The sequence below is a fragment of the Athalia rosae genome, chromosome 2 (genome assembly GCF_917208135.1).
Source record: "Athalia rosae chromosome 2, iyAthRosa1.1, whole genome shotgun sequence".
In the NCBI taxonomy this organism is placed as follows: Eukaryota; Metazoa; Arthropoda; class Insecta; order Hymenoptera; family Athaliidae; genus Athalia; species Athalia rosae.
The window spans coordinates 10,044,372-10,065,054 of NC_064027.1; the positions used below are offsets into that span (position 1 = coordinate 10,044,372).

The 20,683-nt window shown below is 39.2% G+C and overlaps 1 protein-coding gene across 16 annotated transcripts in view; it reads left to right on the top strand.

The window, feature by feature from the left end:
* The window catches only part of LOC105684715 (peripheral plasma membrane protein CASK), a 148,904-nt gene that overhangs the window by 116,436 nt on the left and 11,785 nt on the right, over positions 1 to 20,683 (top strand). For 10 of the 16 annotated variants that reach the window (XM_048650327.1, XM_048650329.1, XM_048650333.1 and 7 more), the window contains 3 exons: positions 10,424 to 10,615; positions 10,736 to 10,900; positions 12,554 to 12,628. In XM_048650327.1, coding sequence (XP_048506284.1) covers positions 10,424 to 10,615; positions 10,736 to 10,900; positions 12,554 to 12,628 — 432 coding nt within the window. The remainder of the gene's footprint in view (positions 1 to 10,423; positions 10,616 to 10,735; positions 10,901 to 12,553; positions 12,629 to 20,683) is intronic. The other 6 variants (XM_048650328.1, XM_048650334.1, XM_048650332.1 and 3 more) reach the window with 1 other exon arrangement.

Genomic DNA, 20,683 nt, shown 5'->3' on the forward strand with positions numbered 1-20,683 from the left:
TGTTTCGCCCTACATAGTGATCCCGATGCGGGACTCAGAGCTTATTAAAAATGACGACTTTTGGAAACATTCGCCACTTTTATAGCTAACACGAGCTCAAAAGTCACATTTGGTATGTGGCTGCCAACGCCTTCGCAGAGCCAATTACTTAAAGAAAGAGGTATGTAAAAATTCCCGTAGCCAGACGCCCTTGCCAGCTACCCAAGTTCACGGTTGAGCGACTAACTTTTCGGCTAAAAGGGTCGCAAATATTCTGGAATTTTTCATGGGGGTGGAATCTGCATTACCAAAGCGCATAAAGTCAAAGCCCACGCCTCGCGGTTATTCCGTTACCTTAATGAACTCGCAACATGAACGAAATAATACCCACTCCATACTATTACACGAAGAGTCCTGTTTTCGCTACTGCCATCCAAACAAGATGACGAAAAGATAAAAAAGAACACGAGTTGATTTATCTTCGCGTCATCACAAGCAAGCGGTTCAAATTGTACCCGCAGATGATGAACTCCAGCTGGTATTGTTAAACGATTGATTTTTGATTCTCAGGTTCACGTATCGAGCATTTGCGGGAATATATCGGTTCACTTGGAAAGATTGGAAAAATCGTACAACTTATCGGATCCGCGGTTAGCCAATTGGTGGAAAAAAAAAAAACTGTACTCGCTGAGATTGGTCTGAAAGGATATAGATGAAAATACATTTGGTAAAAGATTTCAATAACCGATCGAGAGCAGAACTCTACTGTGCTATCTGCAGGGCAACGCCAAGGCCAAACGCCGCGTGGCTTTGAGAATCCTTGTTCCGATTCTCCACTTTTCGTTCGCTTCTGTCCTCCACACTTTTGAAATATCTCTCTCAGGTAACAACTCGACGAGTCTCACGGGCATTCTGGATCGCTGGTTTATCTGTAAGGGTGGAAATTCCGCGCCTAAATACGCGCCCTCGAGTTTGCTGTTCATTCAAGTCTCATTGTCGGTTGGGTTTCCACGGTTTTGTGCCCCGCAATTAATATTCAGCTTGGAAATATCACCTATCGCGGTTTAATTGTGGTTTAAAAACTCGCAGAAGTTTGAATTCCTCCATTCGTAAGGTCGTATACCACCCACAGGTCTTCCGGTGATTTTTCGATTTCCACGAGGATCGTATTTTCCTTTGCATAAATTGTTGCGTACCCAGGACGACTTATGATCAGATGAGCCTATTGAGTATCGACACACATCTCCAAACACATCGTCCAAACACGATATACTTGAATCCTCGCTTTGATTAATTTTACAAGATCCCTTGGTGGTTTTATCGAGAGTACCGCGCTACAACGTTAAAACGCTTCTTATTCTGAAGCCCGAGCACAAAGGTGGGTCTGAAACGCTGTTTGCGTTTGCTCGTAGTAAGCTGTGACCCGAGAATGTAATTCGGTGAACTTATTGTTAGTTGGTTTGGTTAACGTCGCAGATTAAAGTTTCTTCCGATCGAACTTCGTATAACGTTTGTAGAGGGGCTGGAAACTCGAGCTATGTGTACTACTATTGTTGTTGTAGCTTTCCGAATCAAACAAGGCATTAGATTTTCTTTTTCAAAAAAACGAAAGAAGGAAAAAAAACAAAACGAACAACACGTGCAGTCGGATGTTGTTAAATCTTACTGCGGTGTCGAGATAAAAAATACTTTAATAAAGATCCCTATCCCACCTATGCACAGAGAAAAATCAAATGAACGCCGAGATAATAGAAAAGATATAAAAGAAATGATGAAAACAGATTTAATAATACAACGGAAGATAGTCTTCGGAAAAGAAGAATTTCGAACGCGGTCCCGGTATTCGCGTTGGAACTTGTTTTTCTTCGAAGATCCCACAATTCTCTGCTCCACAAGTTTCCCTCAATTATCCTCGATCTCTGTTTTACACGTATTTTTTTCTTTCCCCATATCACCGCGATCCACAGCAGCAGCTGGACCCGTCTAAGATGGAAGTAGATAGTTCGCTAATTTATCTATATCTTCACCAACTGCGGAGATATTTTAGAATGGGCGACAGTGCATGCGGGATGATAGTGGATTTAACTGCCATCGTATAAGGACCGCCGTTTAGTGTAAGCGCTTGAATAATACCAGATTATCCTAGTATTGTATCAGCCTCACAACGTGAATTTGATAATAATCCTCGTTTTTTCATTGCCTTATCGCGGAATTAGAATCAATTGAAATCTCTATTCGGCCCTGGTACCATCAGCTACTCACGTAACTGTTGACTCGATCTGGACTTTTTGAATTTTCAGAAAACAAAGGCTCACTATCTTCGAACTCCAGTGATAACTCAATCAATTGAAACCTGTATAGATACGTATAATCGCTCGAAATTAGATATGGTAAGCACCATAATTTGGTGGTACCCAGGGAGTAAATTGAACCTCGTGTACAAACCTCCAAACCTTCCTTGGAAACTTCGTATACTTCGTAGACATTGAGGAAAGAAGACCGGCTAACGTCGCGTCACGTATGATTTGTAAATTTTGCGAGTAGACCAGAAAATAAACAGGCTCAAATGAATAATTTTGGAAAGCAAGTTGCGCAGATCACGACGATGAATCTCCTTACTTTAAAATAGTGTAGCGAGGTCCTCATCGTGACCGGATTAAACTGACAAAAGAGCCAAAAATGCAAAGTTGACTCGCATTCATTAGACTGAAGGGGACACAGATTTCCTTGGGGAGAACGCCGCGGACAAAATATAAATCTCGAGCTTTTAGTTTCCGTATACTAAGCAAAAAATCTTCACCAGTTTGATTCGGACGAGCATTGCATGTCTGAAATTTTCGGTTCATCATGCCACCAGTAAAACATGACGAGGAATCATACACAACGTGATATTTAGTGCTAAAAACATTGTCACATGTTGTGAAGAATGAAAAGAGATATCCGAACCAATTCTGCGAACTCCTTGTGCATAACGGAAGCGTAGCGAGCCATCTGTAACGATCGTTTAAAGTTACACCAGCTACCCGTATAAATATGCACGTGTAACCCGTGCGCGTAATCGTACACTTGGTTTACCATACATACACGTAGGAGAGATGAGATATTCGGCCACGGTGTCGCAGGATAGGATAAAAGTTATGTATGCAAATGAGATGACATGTATCTACTCGGTTGGAGGTCAGGAGTTATGATGTCCAATACCGAAGTGGCTGCGGGAGATCAGAAACACGTTTGACACCGTAACCTCAAGAAAAAACTGCGGAAAGTCGCGCTGAAGAACGACTTTAGTTCCGAACCGCAAACTCGGCCGACCTAATGACCAGCAATTATAAAAGCCTTGATAGAGTTTGCCCGGAAGGCGAAGATGAAGAGCGGTTAACATTTTTTCACGCCGAGTTGCACCCGTGTTCGCATATGGGGAGAGTCGAGTCGCGTGTATTTAGATTTCGTTTGCAGCGCACTTGTATCATGTCCACTTTATTAACGTTTCGTTATCTCTCATCTTTGTCAAATTTACCGCAGTCATTGTCAGTTATGATCCTTTTTTTTCTAGGCCTCACAATTGACTTTCACCGCGACATCGCCTTACATCGATAATACTCGTAATGAAGTTTTCGAATTCTTCTCTCGTCATATTAAAAACCACCCCGTTCCCACAATGATTATCCATTCGCTAATCCCGAGCTTCTAGGAGAACGCCGTTAATGCATTAAATGCCTCGGGAATTATCTTCTTCTTGGAATTATCATCGCGCCGCATAATAGAGCAGTGATTCGAGTTATTAAACAAATTATCTTTGACATTCCATTCCATTTCCTCTTTTCCGTCTGGAATCCCAACGGTGAAAGCCTGCTCTTTGTTTCCAATCTGATAGTGACGCAGTGCGTGTGTTTGTAACTCGTATACAGTACGCTTAATCGTATAAGCTCACATTTCTCCCACATCACTCATGTTATCGGTGAAGCACGTACGTTTTTTAAAAATCTACTTTTCACCGTGAGTGAACGATATAATGTTATCAACGCTCGAGGCGTGCAACGAGTATATGCACGCATCATCCTTTGGAACGTACCCGTGTATTCGATATAGCGATGTATGTATGTGTTCTGGATGTGATGTGTCCGTGCATATACCGTTTAATCACCGCGAACCGTGCTTCAAATATCTAAACGAAATTCAATAAACACCTAGTATAGCTAACAATAACTTCTATACTGTACAGATACGGCTCGTATGCAATGTGTCGTAGATTTTTTTCAAATTCCTCATGAACGTATGGTTCATTTTACTCCCGATCGTCATTTATCACAATCTGAATGTGCAATGATTCGAAATCGAGAGCAGCTCAACGATTCACCGTTCACTAACGAATTAAGTTATATGGTTGAAACTGAATATTCCCTGAGCGACTACCTCATAGGAAGTAGTTCAACTATTTGTACTGTAATCGATGTGTTTTCAAATAATTTTGGACGATCGGTTGACTCTGTGATAAATCATAGTTATTGTCATCTGTAGTTACCGTTATGAAATAACTTGTATAATTCGCGTGAATATATATGACATCGGTGGAGCGACGGTGATATTTGAAATGCATAATTTTATGCACCACCCGAGGAAAGCACTTGTTCAGCAATGCGCTGCATTAGCAGAGTCAAATGCATCCAGCACGTTTATTGTTTCCTCTCGACGGCTGACAATACCGCGTTATAACGATCGTCGTGACGTCTACGTTAACGGAAAATAAAATGCGGACTTCGTCAAAGTGTCAAAGTTTTCCGTCGTGAGCATGGAAAAATTCGAGTAAGAGGCGTGAAAATAGCACCGAACTAAAAACACCGGGAAGCACTCACTCTGTGGGAATAAACAATATTTGATTTGCATATTCATGATTCGTATTATAATAGTTACAAGGGAGAATATTTTTGATTTCACGTTGCATGCCATTCCAGTGAAGTGATCAGTTTTTTGTTCATTCGTTCGTTCTGAATCATCGTCATCGTGATCGCTGACCCAAAAGTTTTTTATCATTATTACGGAACACCTGGAAACGCACAGATTCAGCAACGCAGAACGTAACGGGGATTCGATACATTCGATTGTCAAAGCTCACCGATACACGTGCAAAGGTTATCACGTCTTTGATTTTCAATATAAATTTTTTCCCCGAATCAGCACACTGTGTAGTATCGTTTGATACAAAGTCAATACATACGAGTCCCGAAAATTCCAGATATCAAAGAACCGTGAGAAGAGGGGTGGGGTACTACGGTTCGGCCAAACTTTCACCGAGATAACTTCGGAAATATTATTACAATATACTCGGTCATAAAAAAGCAGTTTTATGGGTATTTTTACTGCTAACAAAAAATCTTCCAATTTTTGACTGCGTGAAACCACCTCTGGTGATAAAACACGCTTCTCCGCGTTGCGCGTTACATGTCGCTGTGTCCCGATGCTCACACATTAAGGGTACATTTACCTGTCTCGGAAGACATCTTTGATGTAAAATGAAAATCTTGCTTGGAAGAATCTTGCACTTACGTTAAAACTGTGGGGACAGGAATTTCATACTCTCCCATGTCATCCGATCCCTTACCGTCCACATCGCGAGATGATATTCATCCGCGATACCGGAAGTCGGGCATAACGTCGTATGATAATCTGCGTTGTATTCTAGGTGACTGTACTCTGTTTCATTGGATGAGTGTAAGGGGGATGGGAATTTCGAATAAGGTAATGAGTTAGGTTGTGTTGTATACTCCAGATATTCCTCATGGTGAAAGTAAACGCTCGATAAGACGTAACAAATGATCAAAAATAACGATAATAATACCGCGGTAGTGCTAGTGACAATGAAAGACGAGCGTCGAGAAGTTCTGCGTACACATGTATACATATATAAATGCACATAAATTGGCCGTTCCATTTTCCAAATAAGTCGTTGAAAGAATGAAAAGTACACGCTTGGTGGGTGAAGTTGAAGTTTATTTATGAAACCCGTTAACCGAGTTTACATTGTAAGTGAATTACTGTGTTTCTTTTTTTCCCCTTTAATTTTCTCTGTTATTTATCTTTTTTCGAATTTGCTTTTACTGAAAATAAAACAGAGCGGGTTCACGCCAAGAAGAAAAAACAAGAAAAGAAAGAATGAAGAACAGAAGAGAGAAAATATAAAAAAAGAAAAAAAACCCTAATGAATAGCCGTACAAGCGAGCGTGCACCGTGTACGAGGGATGGCGGGAACCTGGGAGTAACGGTTAACAAAGCTAGTCAAGGAATTACCCGATTACAAGCCAACACTAGACCAGAGTTAGAGGCGATAAGCGGCTAGTCCTCGCGCTTTTATAAACAAATTTTATTCCGAAAGAAAATGTTTTTTCCTGTTCTCTAATTATAGAAATATTTTTTCGTTCTCAAAGAAACGTTTGAATTTTCGAAGAAAGCCTCGAGTTTTTGCTGGCCAATAAAACACCGAAAGCTTGTTAGAATTGAAGTTAAAGCTGCGCTATATCTCGAAAGTAGAACACGAGGTAGAGAAAGGGAACGACGAATGCGGATCTGTCTATTGTGTACGGAGTTTTAAATTGTCGGGATAAAAGTGGGGTAGTCGCTTTTTCTGGTGCTTGCACCGAGTTCCATTTTTCGAAATAATTTGGTCCATATAATCTCGAGGGAGCGGCTCGTGTCGAGTCGAAAAAAGAATGCAATAACACCTGTTACTCGCCTCAGGGAAAAGAAATAAGGTGGGACGATTTCTTGATTCCATTTGTTGAACGTGGAGATCCGTGGTAAAAGCTCTTCGGAAATCCGGCGGAATAAAAAACAGGAAGCTCAGTGACTGGCAAAGATTTTTCAAGCGCTTAACCTTGAAGCGTTCGGAATTCTCTTGCGCCTACACCTTTATATTGCTGCCGTGAAAATAACAAAAGCAGCTCATGTTAAAAGTCGATCTTGAACCTTTGAATTTCCCAAGGAAACGAGCTGCCGTCAGTCACACATCTTCGCTTCGATATGCCACCTTTTGATCTCGTGAAATCACAATGCCCTTTGCATGTGCGTACACGACTATTTAGATTCGTTAGAGCATTACATACGAATAATAATCCTTCGTCCAACAAATCTCGAAAATCTCTCCACACTTGAAAAGCACACCTATGTCGCGCGTGCGAACATGACATCTCATCGGCCAAACAAAATTATACGAGTTCTTGTTTACAAACAAATAAGAATGCCAAAAACAATGTCACAGCACCACCGTCCCCTACCGTACAAATATCTCGTGTCTTATTCTAAACGTAGCATAATTTTTTCTACTTTTGGAGCCGCAAAATTGGCGTTAACTCGATCGTTTCGATAGCCAAATCAATGCATTTGATGGAATGCGCGAGAAAAATTGTTGAAAATTCCAAGAGCCATGGTAGACAAAATTCTTTAAGCGGCGGTATTCCTCACCTGTCTATGAAATTCTCGTGCCACACGTACCTATTCATGGAAATTATGAACACGGCGAAATATCAAATTCCTACCGAAATGTCTAATGAATGCGAGACATCGTATGTGTAATGGGTTTCCATCAGTTCTGTTTTCGCCGTCATTTTGTCATTCTACTTATTTTTTTTTTTATCTCGAACTTTGTTAATATTTTTTCTCTTCTCTTTGTTAACTCATTTACTTGACCGTCAGCTTTATCGCGTCCAAACTCCTCCATAGTGACACGAGAAATTTCACATCAAAAAACCCCACGCTGTGAGCACCAAAGCTTCCAACTCTCCTGAAAATTTGTAGCTCGTGCCCGCCTCTGCAAAGTTACCCGAGACAAAAAAAAATAAGTAAAAATAACTGAATAAAAATAAAAAGAAAAAGATTGCAAGTGACGTGTCGCCCTGCACGTGGACTATTTCCTACTTGTCGAGTCTTCGCTGTCCCGATGTTCCACTTCGTCACTATCATGTTCCCCTGGAAGAGAGATAGGTCCCTTGAGATAGAAACTTTTCGATGGATCGCCCATCCGTACCACCTGATGTCCATCAATTTTTTCAACAAAATTAAATTTCTGGTCACCTCAACAGACGTACTTTCTGATGAAGTCAAATCGATTGAATCGTACAATGAATAAAAATTTTCGGTATCATTTCTGTCCATTCTAAAGTCTCTGACAAAGACAAATTATAATTAACTGAAACTTGAATTAGAAAAAAAGCATCTAATGGGATATCCGGGAATATCATCGACCGTTGAGTAAGACCAGCTAGGCAAGTAATAAACGACGGTTAAATATGCAGAGAAAAATTTCTCTACATCGTTGAGATACTTGACTACTTCTTATTTACACCTATACAAGTGAAACGCCTATATGCACCTGTTTGAAAGTTTCATGGTCTTTATAAGTATTCGCAAAAAAAGGATTAGTCTGAACAACAGCCAACTATTTATCAGGGACGAATAAAAGAAGCATGAAGTTTCGAAAGCTTCCAGTGCTTCCTCTCCTCTGGAATCCATTTACGTAAGACTAGCGGCGGCACTAGGCATTATGCAAATATGGATGTAGATTAATTGGGAATAATTATGGATCGGAACGGTATGACTGAAAATGGTAATCGGCATATCGGCTAGTAGCTATATCCATGCAGTTAACGTGGGTATAACAGGTGACGAGTTTGGCGTCGTTTCAAATGTTGGGTGAATCGGTTCCGAAGTCTAGAACTCTCGAACGTCCTGCATACCCGCATAACTCATCCTGTAACCGTGAGCCTCTCGGTGGCTGGTGCATTCGCGAGGCGCCACTCTGCCCTGATATCCTTCAGGGCTTTCCGTTGGCATCTCTCCAGCAAATTATCCGGCATCTTTTAGGCAACCCATTTGCTCGTCGGTCTCTCGACCTTCCATTTGCCCCCGTGTTTATCTCGTTATTGGACCAGATTCACGTACCATCTTTCCCTTGCCGATTGCATTTCGACTCAACGTTGGTGCGCCGATATAAATTATCAGCATTCAAAAATAGTTGAGTTGTATTCTTTGTCAGTCGAATTGATGTTCGGACTGATAAGTTTGGCTGAGCAATGAGAATTTCTGTTCATGGCACTTTTTTTTTTTTTTCTTTCAAACGACATCAATCTTCTCTTACGAATCGCTCCCCGCTACTACCCTATTATGCAACGGTGTTCCGTATATTTAGCACATATACGAACACGCTTCGATATCCAGGGAAGATAAACTACCTGCGTATTCAAATGATGTCGGAAAAGAGCGCAGGCGATCATTGATGTGCTAGTGAATAATAAACTCACTTTCAATAAGTGATCCTGCACTCAGGTGCACCGCTGATGTAGCAACGATGCGCTCTTCACTTGATCTCGATTTTCTTCGAATACTCCCTGGTTTCAGCTCACATTTATCACTGCCTCGTGCAACAATAGAAATGCACCCACTCGTACGCTAATACCGTATGATCTTCGGTTGAATGCGACCGAGTCTGTACGTTATATTAACTCTGAAGTAGAAAATTTACTGCTAACGTAATCGAAGAGTTGAAAAGGTTTTTTCGCAATCCCTGAATATTCTGAAGTCCGATACCTCGAATTTGTTGGCTTGAAAATTTTTGTTTCTTTTTTATTCCGGAATAGAAAGCACATTTCAGAAATTCATTGCACCGGAACAATTATTAGGATGCACTGACGGCAAAAATTTAATAATGGTATTCGTGTAACTGGAACAGCAGATTTGTTTGAACGAAACTCGACCAGTCGGCCGTAAAAATGAATTAATCAAAACTAGTTGCATCCAATATGGATGTAGGGATGAAAAATAGTACACTTGTACGTCTGCGGGCGTACATGGGATATATTAATCATCCTGCAAAACGGAAGAAAAATAAAAGCATTTTTTTAAATAATAATGAGACACTCATTGCTAGATTCCTTTGTATGCGGTTAGAGATAAATAGAAATAACGATATCAACGTAAAACAGGATGTCATCGTTTTGACATTTTTCAAAACGCCTGATATTTAGTATAATTGACTTGGTTTAAAGATAAACAAAGCTTACGAATTTTATTTATGAATCTACGAACGACGATTTGTTTGTTTGTTTTTACGGCTGGAGAAAAATCTGGTCCGAAGAATTCAATCGAATCGGAATTTAAATTCTTGGATCGCTCTCCCAGTCGTTAAAACATTCAATTCGAATTTTATCGCCTCATTTGCGATCACGTGCTCATCTTGAAAGGGTTGAGAATCCAATTATTCACGCTTAGCGTGTAACATTACATTCATTAAAATTAATCTTCCGCAATTTCAGTGAAAATCGAATGAATTAAAAGCTTCACAGCCTTGAACAATCACTCTAAAAAAGGCCTTCTATTCACGGGGCTGCAATACTTTTTGAAATTATTGTATCAATGAACATTTACTACATTCCTCTCTTTTTGTATTCTGTTTCAGGCGCTCCTCCAAGCGCATGATGTGGCAGGACACGATGTCTATGGTGAAGAGGCAACCAGAGTCACACCCCCGCCCCTTCTCCCATATCTAAACGGAGGGGATGAACTCGAAGGACAAAACGGTGATCTAGAACTTGAGAATGTTACTCGTGTCCGGTTGGTACAGTTCCAGAAGAACACCGATGAACCAATGGTGAGTCTTTTGACGAATTAGGAGCATAAAATAACGAGCTTTCGTTGGCTGCGTTTAGTATTCTGGAAATGCTGGCATAGTTGTCGGTCACAGATTCATCTGACGTTGATGCGATTTCAGGGAATCACGCTGAAGATGAACGAAGACGGTAAGTGCGTTGTGGCACGCATTATGCACGGCGGAATGATCCATAGACAAGCAACGCTTCACGTGGGAGATGAGATCAGAGAAATCAACGGAGTTCCAGTCGCAAATCAATCGGTCAACGCGTTACAAAAAATTCTCGTGAGTTCAATTACTTACACTAATTAATCGAAATAAGAACGCCATTTTGTTAATGGGTTACGAAGACCGCTGAGCGCGATTCGACCCGGCACGGTGGGCGCATCTAATCAACCAAATGAAATTGTCGCTTCAATTGTATCGCTATTGTAAACAATAATACACGTCGGTTGAATACAAAGCCACGATAATTGGCAATCGGGAACAATCCAATTATTTGGAATACATTTAGTAGGGTATTCTGCCGATGCGAAGAACGCTGCTTTTCATGACTGAGAGAATAAAAGTAAATTGAATTTTATGTCATAAATTGTACACGGTTAAATATTACGCAGTTGGTTCCACAAAGTCTTCAACTTGACGAATACTTCGTTTTCTGCTTCATCTCTATTTACAGAGTTTGTCTTGAGAAAATAACTTTCCACCGTTCGATAACAGATAATGGTTTATCTGAATAATAAATTTCGTTCCAAAGACAGCCCTCGAAGTAACGACGAATCATGAGGTCGATTCAAATTGTTATTAAACTACCCGAGTGGCCTTGAAAAAATACTCACATCGATTGAGACTCATACCCAGCGGTCAACTGTTTGAATATCCAGCTGAAGTAGGATACTTTTTCGATTGATTGGCAAAAAATATTGATCCTACACAACGGTAGCCGCAGTGACTCCGCCTCATTTATGATCTAAAAAAGACGTAAACCTTGCTCAATTTTCAACGGCTCCAAATTCACCCCAATAGTTTCGGTGTGAACTTTCTCATGCACTGAAAGGATTCAATTTCAGACTTATCTATTCAACCTCAATCGAAACTTGCGAGACCTTTTTGTCAATGAAGGGAACAGATGCACTTGCAATCCCATGATTCAATATACATAGTTTGAATCTATTTTTAAACACGTGTATACATCAGCGCTACGTTGCCGAACAATAGCACTGGTATGCACGTGCATCTCGAATACTACATTCTACATGCACGTGATAAATGACACAGTTTACCTCTACCTGCGATGTAGAATTCCCTTTAACCCTTTGTATTTTTATTGATTCTTCTCTTCGATCTCTCTACATCAAATGGCCGCCTTTCCATACCTACACAACCGTCAACGATCAATGATGCTGACAGAATCGCAGGTGCCCCAGTAACTACCGAGCAAATACGTTACTTTCAAACTCATCATCGCTCCATGCATCGCTGCGTGTCGGATGATTTGTTTTTTACCTACTTGAAGTACCTGTCCTTGTTCATTACGAGGGAAAAAGGACCTTGCGTAACATTGCAATGATAATCCTAAATTATTTTTCTGCAGCAGCAGAACCACGAAATCTGTTGAACAATCGCAGCGTACTGGAATTGTTTTGGTACAAAGATCCCCGCCAATTCGCGTATGGAATATTTTATATGAAGCGATGTTACACCGAAATAGATATACAGGGAACGAGCGTTGTTAGTCAACGTATCTTCAAATTCGAGGGTAGTAGAATCATCGTTGTTATTTTGTCTGGAGAGTTAGCAAGTTGAAACTTATTTTTCTCAGTCAACTCGACGTGACAGGAATTAGCGGTTGAATTTAAATGCGGACTAGAATGTAGAGATGGATGAATTATCCGATGGAAATGAATTGCCTCGCTCATAATGAATTTTCTGTTTCAGCGTGAGGCGAGAGGATCGGTGACCTTCAAGATAGTGCCATCGTACAGGAGCGCGCCACCCCCCTGCGAGGTACAAGTAAGCCCCAGCCCCAGAGGCACCATTTCCCAAGCCCCATCTCCCGCATCTCACTCGGCACCCTTGACCAGTAGCAATACCAACACCAATACCAGTTCCACTATCGTCACAAACGTGAAAACGGTGTCCACAAATACTCCAAAGTCACCCATGAACCCGGCGTGCTCGTGCACCAGCGCCCCTAAGACCTCTAAGTCCGCCAAAAACCAAAAGACAAAAGTCGGTACGTCCTCAACGGAGAATACCCCTAAACGTCGGTTGAACCCGTTGTCAGCTCTGAGAGCCGTTCGTAAATCTTAGACGTGTTTGCGTAATGATTTTCATTGCCTCGATTAGTTTGCGTGCTTTCGGATAGTTTGAAAGTGACGATTATCTCGTCAAGATAGATGCGCGCCTCTATAAGGGGCATATTGAAACACACTACGTAAGCAGCTTTCTGCTAAAGATCACGTTTCCTCGGGTATGACGTCGCGGCTTTACCTGGTTCAACTTAGTCGGCTTATCGCCCGAATTAGATTAGGATAACTTTCGCATTTCACGTTTCGCCTTACGCGCGCTGTAGTGTGCTATTAATCAAACTCCTTTAATTTCTGAACTTTAAAAGTCAGAATCAGCCGGGCAGTCGTACACCATTACTCAGCTAACAATAAGAATCCGATAAATCCACCCGCAGAGTCAATTAACTATATCTGATGGTGAGCACCGAACCTTGCAGTTTGATAAAATCTATTTCTCAGCGCTTTCCTTCCGTTGTATGCGTGAAATATTCTCATCATAAGAACATTTTAGATAATACTAAAAGAACCCAAACGATCGCCTCAGCTTCAACACTGAAACGGTTAACATTCTCATTCTATTAAAAGCTGCCGCAATTGATTAGCACACGTTATGCGTTACAGTAGCTCTGTATATCTTTGCGTCAAGATATAATCGTAAGTTACCGAAGCACCGAGTTTATAAAATATGTTGGTTCGATATTTTAACGGGCAATGATGTAGTTTTTTACGCCATCTTACGAGATACATCGTATACATTCGCAAATAAAAGTTAATACATACATGCAATATATGGTAACGATGAGAGGAAGATATAAAAAATTGGAGGAAAGTTCAAGTTTAGGACGTGAATTATTCAAACGAGGATGCCTGGAAGGGCCATTAGAAAATGAGGGAAGTATTTTCCGAAAACCAACTCAACCTCCGTGCTATCGATCTTTTTCGGTCGACATTCTTTCCATAATTTGACGGTAGGTCACTACGACAAAGTCGAGCGATAGCTGCTGTTAATTTTGTCGGTGAATTATTTACGAGTATAACTAACGAATTTAATTAAGTCTCCGCAGAAAACTCCCTGCGTACCGAATTCAGGGTCGACAGTCGGTATGTAGGAAGAGAGGGACCGACTTTTGTTTACCAAAGCTCCCGGAACCCGCCGTTTCGTCCATTTATATTTCACTGTTCCTTGAGCGGTGTACACATGTATGTATACATATATTCTATGTCTATACGTACAGGACACCCTTCCGAACACAAAGCTCACGAGCCCTTCTCTCGATCCTGTCTGAAAAAAAGCTTCACCTATCTTTTCGACCGTTACTTTTTTATTTCGTTTCTTTGTATTGTCATTATTTGCATTACGCTCCTCCTACTTCTATTTGATCTTTTACTACTACTACTACTACTACTACTACTACTACCACTACTACTACTACTACTACTACTACTACTTGTTCTTCTTTTTATTCTTATTCTTATTCTTCTGATGCTATCCGAATACTCGTACGATTACATTATACACATAAGTATACGTTATTTGAATTCTATATCTTTGAATTTATTGGTCTTATTTTACGATGTTACTACACCATATTATATGATATACAAACAGATCAACAGCATCTTGCTTCGGTTAAATAGCATGGCATAACATTTTTATTAGGAATTACATTGAGACGCACGAATTCCTCCTATTATCCCTGATTGTCTGTATGCGTTTTTCCTTTGTGGGCTCTATACGAACCGTGAAAAGTTCATTTTTTCGTGTACATACATATTTGCTATAGACATACGTGCTATACTTATTTTAGGTCTTTCTAGGTCGTATAAAGACGCGTACACGATTTATGAAGTTGAAACGGTGTAGGTATAAAAAGAAAGTATGGGTGTATTTTGCTATCACAGAGATGGTTTTTGCTTCGAAGATAGTATAATAAGCTCAGGAGGGTGCGTGTCGCGCGACTGTGTCTGCAATCTAACAAATGCTTCTAACATTATCAATTCCTAATTCTCTGCAAACCAAGAAACCCGAATGGAAGAACAGTGAGAAAAAATTATTTTTGCGCCTGACTAATCCGTGGAGTCCTGAATTCTGCAGATGAACTTTCCCTCATTTGGAGACGAAGGTCACGCAGGAGCGATTGTTACACCCCAATGTTGCGATGCCCATTTCCAACTCCGCTTTTTCTCCTCGATCGTCGAGGTACGTACCTAGGAATGAAAATCAGGGTCGAATGACGGAAAAAAATCGGGTCAATTTACTTGTACGCGTTTGCTCCACTAACGAGAGGGGTCGGCACAACTTTCGAGACGTCAATCCTTTTATGATCATTTTAGTAGAATCGCGACGTTCTTTTTCAAAAAACGAGACTGCAAACCGCTAGCTGCCAACGATCTTGCTGATCATTTCGAGGTATTCCCTCAGATCACTTTGTTCAGGATTTCCAAATAAATTATGTACCTGGTTTTAAGTAAGTCCGATACGGTAGGCTTTGTGTCAAGTATAGTTCCTAATTATTTCGAGAGTACCATGACTCACGCGGGATCGGAGGTTAAAACTCGATTTCTACGGTTATTTTTTGAACCAATGAATTATTTTTTGTATCCTTGATTGATTTGTAATTCTATTTTCGGACTTATTCAGATTACAGTCAACGATTAATTTCTGGCAAATATGTGGGTGTGTGTGACTCGAGGTGCGGCTGCTTTAGTGAAATTGTAATATACGCAAAATCTTGTAAACCTATGGATTTGACATCAATCAATTAATGTGTAGTAAATATTTGCAGACATGTATAATCAGCTATGCACCTACGACGAGATATACATATATATGTTAATTAGAACGATGTGTAAGATTTCTTTTTGCCCCAGTATATCTCATATATGTAATTGGCCCTTTTTTATTCAACGGGCAATCTGCAATGTAAAATTCAATAATCAATAGATTCAGGATTTATCCAATGTTGTATAATTCCGTAGAAAGACAAAACTTATCTATTGGAATTTATGCGCTTTCTGTGTTAGAATACATCTACTTACATTTGTGAAATAAATGCGAAAGAGAAATCTGTATTAATATCAGTTATGAAAACATACAAAACAAAAGTACTGTAGTGATGTTATTATTATGTTACAAGTCAATCAATGTTCACGTGTATGACTCTTTCATGAATATAAAAGTAAACGCAATTGTGTAGTCGTGTACTATACGTTAATAAACAATAATTTCAGTTTCATCTATAGCGTTACTCTGGCGTAAAAGTTTCTGAGGCTAAATGTTAGGCATTCGAGTTGGAAAAGTAGTTCGAAATTCAGATTGTACGCAATTTTATCTATTACTTCTTCCGATTCCGTTAGATAATTTTCATCGGTCGGTCAACTTGTATAGCTTGAGCCTTAACCATTATCGTATACATGGTTACACGATTAACTTTCACCGAACTATAACAATCTCGATAAAATATTTACTTAGAATCGGTAACGTTGTGAACCCAACGACGTAATAAAAATACGGCACTTTCAAATTCATGCACGTTCCGAATCTCGGAGCCGGATATACCAAAAGCGACTTTACATATGTATATGTATACATGTATGTACATAGCTACCGGATTTCAGGGGGAGAACCCTTTATCCGCGATCTTGATAAAATCGATCCCTTCGGCAAAATTCTTCTGGACGTTCGTCCATTCTTCGTCACTCTTCGTTCGTTCACTTTGCCGGGATTTTCAGTAACAAAAAAGAAAAAAAAAAAAAGTGCAGCGTACGATAAATTTATACGTAACTATATCTAGGTACTTCATGAGAGCGGTGAGACGTGGAAATGAAAAAATCGAATTCATTCGAGAAAACCAGTCGACAAATCCTGTTATATAGTCAAACTCCTGTGTAGAGACTTTTGAAGGAGCGTGTAAAGACATTCGTACTTGTAAAGTCGTCGACGAGTTCTTCACCGAGCAAGCTTTCTTCGAAGCTCGTGTATCTCTTTTTATACTCGACACGACATTCACCACTGCACATTGTACATAAGAGGGCGTAATGAAGCATGAATCGAAGACACGTGACCTCTTCTTCTCTATCGTCTCCCATAGGGTAGTATAGGCTGAACTTGTATTGTACATGTGTAAGCATTTATATATATATACATACATATATATATATTCTCTCTTATCTATAACTCACGTATGTATATTGCGATTAACTGTGGAAAATTTATACTGAACATCATCGGTGTGCTCGATACATTGTATGTACCCGTCATGTTGCTACTCGAAAGCACCACCATACCAAATGACCTTGTTCGGCGGTAGTACGACGATAGTTGTCACTCATGAATTTCATCCCAGACATAGCTTATCTCTCTATATGAATAAAAAAATCTTGTATCAAAAACAAATGCTAGGGACCTGATTTTTAATATTCAAATGATAATAACAATATAAAAACATAAAGTTCGCCGCAGTAATAATAAGGGAACTTCGTTATTTTGACAGATTCAATTTTTGTCGCACAGATGTTCTGCTGTGACAGATAATTGACGTGGTTGTCTGCTGACATGAAGAACCCAGAAAGCATATACGTGAATTATACTCATTCACAGCGCATAATCGTAATCATAGATATTATCATACCATTTTTCAATCAATCAATATTTTTCAATCATATGATTCCAAGTTTCAAGTTTTTGAACATTTGATATTTGACAGTTTGTTTTTCAGGTTCCTTCGTTTCTCAATTCATGAATCATTGTCCTAAGTATGAAATCGAAAAATGACATGCTCCTTTCTCGACTTAACATTGAAGTTGATTAAAAAACAATCATAATCGACAATTTTTAGATGTTTCCAATGATTTTTGACCAAAAAAACGATTTCATGGCTAAAAGTACCACACTTGATTAATTATTTATTCAAAAAACAAGTGAACTACCTCAAAATACCGAGTGAAAAATTCTTTCCACTTGATGATTACTCGATCGAATGCATGAGTAGATGGTTTTTGCTATCAGATTTGGATTCCTGAGCTGATGATATGTAAGATTACTCTTAAAAAACCAGAAAAAAATCGATTTTTGAGCAAAAAATAAGTCATCTTTTTAATTGGGTTTAATATGCTTTTCTGGCGTATTTTGACCTCAGGAATCCGAATCTGAAAGAAAAATCGATCTTTCTCTAAAATTGACCGAGTTATCGCCAATTTTCAGCTTTTTGGGGTCAAAAATAAGAAATTGATTTTTCAGTCTATCCTGATGTAATTTGAGCTCAGGAATCCGAATCCGAAAGAAAAATTGACCTATCCATGAAATTGACCGAGTTATCTCTATTTTTTCGCGATTTTTGGGATAAATTCGAGGATATCTCGAAGGGAAAAAATCGTAGCTCAATTTGAACAACGGATTCGTGTTTCTGAGGTCAAAATACATAAGAAAAGTGCCATACGATCAATTTTAAAGAATAAAAATTTTTGGTCAAATTTTGAGATTTTTCCAAGGGGTACCCCTTACGATTTTTTCAAATTTTGGCCAAAAATTTTTATTTTTCAAAATCGATCGTATGGCACTTTTCTTATGTATTTTGATCTCAGTAACACGAATCCGTTGTCCAAATTGAGCTACGATTTTTTCCCTTCGAGATATCCTCGAATTTATGCCAAAAATCGCGAAAAAATGGAGATAACTCGGTCAATTTTATAGATAGGTCAATTTTTCTTTCGGATTCGGATTCCTGAGCTCAAATTACAGTAAGATAGACTAAAAAATTGATTTTTTATTTTTGACCCCGAAAAGCTGAAAATTGGCGGTAACTCGGTCAATTTTAGAGATAGATCAATTTTTCTTTCGGATTCGGATTCCTGAGGTCAAAATACGTAAGACGTAAGAGAAGCATATTAAACCCAATTGAAACAATGATTTATTTTTTGCTCAAAAATCGATTTTTTTTTGGTTTTCTAAGAGTAATTTCACGTATAATTAGCTCAGGAATCCAAATCTGATAGCAAAAATCATCTACTTATGCATTCGATCGAGTAATCATCAAGTGGAAGAAATTTTTCACTCGGTATTTTGAGGTAGTTCACTCGTTTTTTAAATAAATAATCAATCAAGTGGGGTACTTTTAGCAATGAAATCGTTTTTTTTGGTCAAAAATCATTGGAAACATCTAAAAATTGTCGATTATGATTGTTTTTTAATCAACTTCAATGTTAAGTCGAGAAAGGAGCATGTCATTCTTCGATTTCATACTTAGGACAATGATTCACGAATTGAGAAACGAAGGAACCCGGAAAACAAACTGTCAAATATCAAATGTTCAAAAACTTAGAACTTGGAAATATATGATTGAAAAATATTGATTGATTGAAAAATGGAATGATAATATCTATGATCACGATTATGCGCTATGAATGAGTATAATTTACGTATATGCTTTCTGGGTTTTTCATGTCAGCAGACCACACGTCAATTATCTGTCACAGCAGAACATGTGTGCGACAAAAATTGAAGCTGTCAAAATAACGAAGTTCCCTCGTTAATACTGCGGCAAACTTCATACTATAACAGAACCCTTTTTGTCATCGCGGCGAACTTCATGTTGTAATATTGTTATTATAATCCGAATATTGAAAATCTCCTCCCCTGCATTTTTATATAATTATAATAGCTATTATCGAGAAGGTCCACCGTATGAGACGTCCTCGAACTTCAATTCGTCAATGATAAGAAACGAGAAGGCAAGCGAAATTCTAATTGTTAATGAGAATTACATCGGAGTGTCACACTAATTCATTTGTACACGTCATACATAAATACATTGATCAGACTTACTCAACTTTTCCTATTTTGTTATTTGATGCAATTCAATTTTTGTCTTTCTCTTCTCACCGCCTTACGATAGAAAAATGAAAGAAGCTTCACGAATTCCATGATTTTTAGATGGAACCTCGAAATTATTCTTGTTACTCGCATTATTGTTATGGGATTTTGAACTTCAAAGTAGGGGCAGTCGACTTCTGAAATAGATCATGTATCGTCAGCAGGTAGAAAAAAACAAAATTATCCGGTCGAAGCGTTGCTGCTGATCACCCGAATGACAGCCATAATTTTTAGAATCGCTGTGTACAAAATGTTGAATTTCTCTGGGTGCGTGCATTATTTTCATCGGCTAAGTTTGTCAATGTATTCCATATGCTAAGGTATACAAATGATGAGTTCAAAATGTTGATACAGATGAAAAAACGCTTCCATCTGCTTTCCACAAATAACACTTCCCACCCTGACCATCCTTCATTACACGTATTGTTGCAGTATGCGTGGATTATTTAGGTAATATCTTTATGTTTACTGTTATATCATCATTAAGTCATCGTAGCACCTTCCCACGTACACAATATGTTTATAATATACAGGGTGAGTTACACTGAATGTCGAGAATGAGAGGGACTTGACAGACACGAGGTCCCGCCCCTTCAGCCAATCAACAATCTTCAAGATGTTGATTGGCTGAAGGGGCGGGGCCTCAAAGGGGCGGGGCCTTAAAAGGGCAAGGCCTCGTGCCTGTCAAGTCCCTCCCACTCTCGACACTTGGACTGACTCACCCTGTATATCTATTAGTTCAAGCATTGCACCGAAGTTTATTGATTTTTACAAGCTTTCGATCCATCACTTGTATTTCGTACACTACACAGGAAGGTGAATCCAAGTTGAGACGGTTGAATATTTATAGAACATCGTATCATGGAACAAAATTTTGTAACGAAAAGTTTCGTGCTTTCAAGTGAG